Below are 5000 nucleotides of genomic sequence, written 5' to 3' on the forward strand. Positions count from 1 at the left end.
ACTTTGTCAGAATGATTCCTTATGTGGTTGGTCAAGATTTAGTACATATACTTAACCCATTACCGACTGGGTGCCTAACGACCTAACTGGTCGTCAAGGCACCAGCAAAAAATTAGAGGGACAGGTAAAGGGTTTTCTCCGCCCTCCGGGTAGCGCAGACTATCCCAAACAATATTTTTCCATAAATCCATATAAAATGCGGGTTTAGGCTGACTTTGGAACCCTGTAGCTCTAGAGCTAGAGCCATTACAGCCATAATACTTCATGAATGCACGTGCTTCAACTGTGAGCAGATCCCAATATTGCGTCATGTACGCATTGACTCCTGTCTGTTAGGCCTAATCAGTGCCGACAGTATGTCATGACACCCATACGCAATGGGTTAATTCCAGTACACCAGGTTCAGACTAAAGTACCTAACAATAATTCATAAGAAAACCGCGAACTGCTTCTATTCCTCTACAAGGAATTGTTGTAGAGGAGAGTACAGGAAGCAGAGGAGAGAAGTAGAAGGAAGAGAGAATGAGAGAGGGAGATAAATATAAAAATAAATGGAGAGTAAGATACTGATTAAGGAAGGCCACAAGGTTAGTCCAAAGTGAAAGTGAACTTCTTGCAAAAAGATATATACTTAGTTTTATTTACAACTTGATTAGGATTGCCCCCTTTAAAATTACCCATTTCACTGTTAATACACCACTATCTGTGTTTTTCTTGTTTTGAAGAAGTCCTTTATAGAATATAGTCATTAGGTTTACAAGCGAGCTTTCTCGTAGTTGCACAAACCTCATGAAGCAGTCTAGTCATTTTAAAGTTTTATTTAATCCCTATGAGATAGGCATGTTTTTTTTTTTTTTTTTTTTTTTTTAATTATGAGCTTTATAATTAGTATCACAGTGCTATTATACCATATATAAACTCATATATCATAACATAACTCTAGAAATTGATAGGATTGGTTTCATTTGGACTGACCAAGTATATTAAACCACTCACGACGGGGGCATTCCAGCTTTGCGTGTCACAATGCCGGGGCTTTCGAACGCTTATGCCTAAATCAATTAAATGACTGGCACCATATGGTGCCACCGGGCCCTTGAATGAGCGGTACCGTAGTATACCACCCGTCCAGAGAGGGTTAAATGAAAGTGGAGGAACGTGGGTATGACATGGCTCTAGTCAGGAAGTGAGTGTTATGATCCTACTGCTGGAAGGGTTCAGGCTTGACTTAGGCAGCTAGAGTCAGATTGCACTATCACAAAGGATGAGGACCTCTTACGTCTTCCTTGGGATGTAATGCAGCTCCAGCTATAAACACTAAGGCTTGATGAGGCATACAAAGACATTGCTCGTGCATTGAGGAGAAGTGTTGCATATTCTGTGAAGAACTTGTGAAGGGATGTTTTTTTTTTTAAGTATTGCTAATATGATGGGAAATGAACACTGGGTGAGTCAAGAAATAGATGCATTGGGTGATGTTTTCAGGTGTACAAAGTGTAACAGAGTGATAAAGTTAAATACACTGTAGATGAGGTGAGAAGACAAAGGATATGCTTAAATTGGAGCATAATTAATACAAGATAGGAAGTTTGGAAGGTGGTGCCAGTCAAAATTCATGTGTGTTTTCGAAGATGTGTTGCATGTAAGGTAGACAAAGAGACAAAATGAGATAAACAGATGGTGAACTAAACATTGGATGTGCAGCAGGGGACCATTAGAGAGAAGTAACAAACCTGTTTTTCAGGAAGCCAGATAGACATATATAGATATTCCTGTAATGGCTTTTCTTGCAAATTAAGCAGAAATGAGTATAAAACATATTGTTAGTGTGATCTACTAGCAAGAATTAGGAGTTGAAGAACAGTAAGATATTTATGCCGTAATGAGTATTATACAATTGTCCTTTATTTAGGAAGGGCAAAATGAGGCCCACCTATAGTGCACATCACAAGTAAATGCAGTCCAGCAATGACACTAGACGTGACTTGCCTACTAAATTGCAACAGTCTGTGACTTTTTTTTTTTTTTTTTTTTTTGTGATACCTTCATGAAATTGAATGTGCTTGTTTATTACCAGGAAATGTAAACCCATGCTGTTTTCCCTGATTTAGGGATCTTTGAGTAGAATGTAGCTGTTATAAGTAGAGCAGGTTATTCCACAGTTCATAAGGAATTAAGTGTATCAGATCAGGACATGTAAGGACGTGACTTGGTTACTGTTGGGGAGTAAATGCCAAGAGGGCATAAAGGAGAAGGGAGAGTGGCTCGTCTTAGTGTGGATGAGCCTCAGATGGGCATTGATGTAGCTTCTGGACAGATGGTGTTATAGAGGAAGTAGCCTGCTTAACCCTCTCGTGACGGGTGGTACACTACTATACCGCGCATTCTAGGCCCGTTCGCTGGGGACGCAATACGGCGTTGTTTATTTAACTGATTTAGGCCTATGCGTTCAAGAGCCCCGGCATTGTGACATGCAAGGCTGGAATGCCCCCGTCTTGAATGGGTTAACCCTCTCTGGACGGGTGGTACACCACGGGTACCGCGCATTCAAGGCCCGTTTGCAGGGTGACGTCATATGACGTTGTTTATTTAACTGATTTAGGCCTATGTGTTTGAGAGCCCCGGCATTGTAACATGCAAGGCTGGAATGCCCCCGTCGTCAGTGGGTTAAGGAGAGCAAAGATGAAGACAGGATAAAGAGTGAGAGTGAGGGAGGGAGGGGGAGAGGAAGAGAGAGAGAGGCAGTCTAAAGGGAAGGGGGGGTTAGGGAGTGAGAAAGAGAAAGAGAGAATGGGAGTAAGAGTTATCAGGAAAATAAAAGTGAGCATGTTAGTGAGAGAGAATGAGCATTACAGTAATGAAAAGAGTGAGAGAGAGAGAGATGGATGGGTGGGCGGGGATTGACTGACTGATTGATTGATAGATAGATTGATTGATAGATAGATAGATAGATAGATAGATAGATAGATAGATAGACACGGACAGACTACCACTCACTCACTAACAGAAACTGAAATTTTATGAAAAATTGGCATTGTTATGAGCAGAGAGTGCGCCAAAATTGCATGAGCCAGTTCACTGATAAAAGGAAAAGCCCCAAGATCTCACCATGTTCATGTGTCAGTTCTTACTTCAAATGAAATAGAGTTATGGGAAACTTCTCAAGCTCTCACATGAGAGGTGGGTCTAAAGGAAAGTACATGAAAATATATCATTGGTTTCTATGGAGCGGATTTGCTGGGCATAGAGAGTAAATAAGGTGTGTGTCTGTGTCTGTGTGAATTAAAAAAGGTAATAAAGAAAATGAAATAATATATATATATATATATAATATATATATATATATATATATATATATATATATATATATATATTATATATATATATATATATATATATATATATATATATATATATATATATATATATATATGTATATATATAATATATATTATATATATTATATATTATATATATTATATATATTATATATTATATATTATATATTATATATTATATATTATATATAAATACTATACATACACACATACATGCATGCATACACATATGCACACATACATACACACATACATACACACATACATACACCTATACATGCAATCATACATACATGCATACATACATACATACATATATATATATATACATACATACATACATACATACATACATACATACATACATACATACGTTTACGCATTTATGATAAGCACTTACATCTTTCACATACATTACATCATACTTTTAGAATAAAGAATTTCTAGATGATCCCTGTATCTTCCCATATCATTATGTTGAAACAGAATCAAAAAAGCCTACAATATCTGCCAATTTTTTCATTTCTGTTTCTGTGTCTTAAGTACGTGCACTCCCATACAGGTCACGGAGCCGATGTCAAGTGCGTGGACTGGCACCCATCCAAAAGTCTGCTGGCGTCTGGGAGCAAAGATAATCAGCAGCCAATCAAACTCTGGGATCCTCGCTCTGGGCAACCCCTCGCTAAACTGTAAGTCCGACAGACACGCATGCAAGTTCGTGTAAAGGAACTTGCACTTGCGCATCAGCCCACTTGGTCACTGTGTTTGTTTAGACGGAAATGATCAGTCATGTAATTTAACCCTCTCTGGACGGGTGGTACAGTACTGTGCCGCTCATTCAAAAGCCCAGTGGCCGGGCGGCACAGTATTGTGCCAGCCATTTAATTGATTTACGCCTAAGCGTTCGAAAGCCCCAGCATTGTGACATTCAAGGCTAGAATGCCCCCGTCGTGAGTGGGTTGATGAGCGTTTTGTTGCTGAAGTCCGTTGTGTCCTAAGAATTTTCTTGCTATTTAAGTTAAAGGTCCTTTCTCAGTGTGGACTTCAGATGTACAATTTAAACTGAAATGGTACAATAAAATTTTTAGACAATTTTTACTCTTTACTTTGATGCAGATGATACTTACAAATTGATTTTTAAATAATTTTGCTTCCCATCTTGTCAGACATGCTCACAAAAGCACAGTCATGGACCTGAAATGGAATGCCAATGGCAACTGGCTCTGCTCAGCATCCAGAGATCATCTGCTCAAGCTTTTCGATATTCGTAATCTTTCCACCGAATTCCAGGTGAGTGGATGTCTTTTCACATAATAGGTGTGCTGAATATAAGGGTCAGATTAAGTGGTTGAAGATAGAGATGTATAGTATGCTAGAGTGCATGTTGTAGAGATAGTTCATGTTTTATAAAGTAAGTTTTAAATCGTATGTGGGATGTGCCAATTTGCTAAAATTGGAGAGTCCTGTATTAAACCGTCTTAATGTCATGTCCCACTCATAGTCCCCCCTGCTTTAACCCATTTATGCCAGATGACGTGATATCATGTCATGTGAATATTTGATCGTGCTGTCATGTCATGATCTCTCCCTCAAAACACACGTTTTACATCATTACATATGCATAAACTCGTAGCAGTTCCATTTGTATAGACACTTTTTTCT

At 38.6% G+C, this 5000-nt stretch overlaps 1 protein-coding gene across 1 annotated transcript in view; it reads left to right on the forward strand.

Annotated features, from left to right (window-relative positions):
• Wdr33 (WD repeat domain 33) overlaps window positions 1-5000 on the forward strand; it is a 37846-nt gene that overhangs the window by 26017 nt on the left and 6829 nt on the right. The window contains exons 6-7 of the mRNA XM_086539794.1: window positions 3901-4027; window positions 4505-4628. Of these exons, the coding sequence (XP_086395920.1) occupies window positions 3901-4027; window positions 4505-4628 (251 nt within the window). The remainder of the gene's footprint in view (window positions 1-3900; window positions 4028-4504; window positions 4629-5000) is intronic.

The sequence above is a fragment of the Penaeus japonicus genome, unplaced genomic scaffold, assembly GCF_977035675.1.
Source record: "Penaeus japonicus unplaced genomic scaffold, GWHDUDI00000001_assembly GWHDUDI00000009, whole genome shotgun sequence".
NCBI classification, from domain to species: domain Eukaryota; kingdom Metazoa; phylum Arthropoda; class Malacostraca; order Decapoda; family Penaeidae; genus Penaeus; species Penaeus japonicus.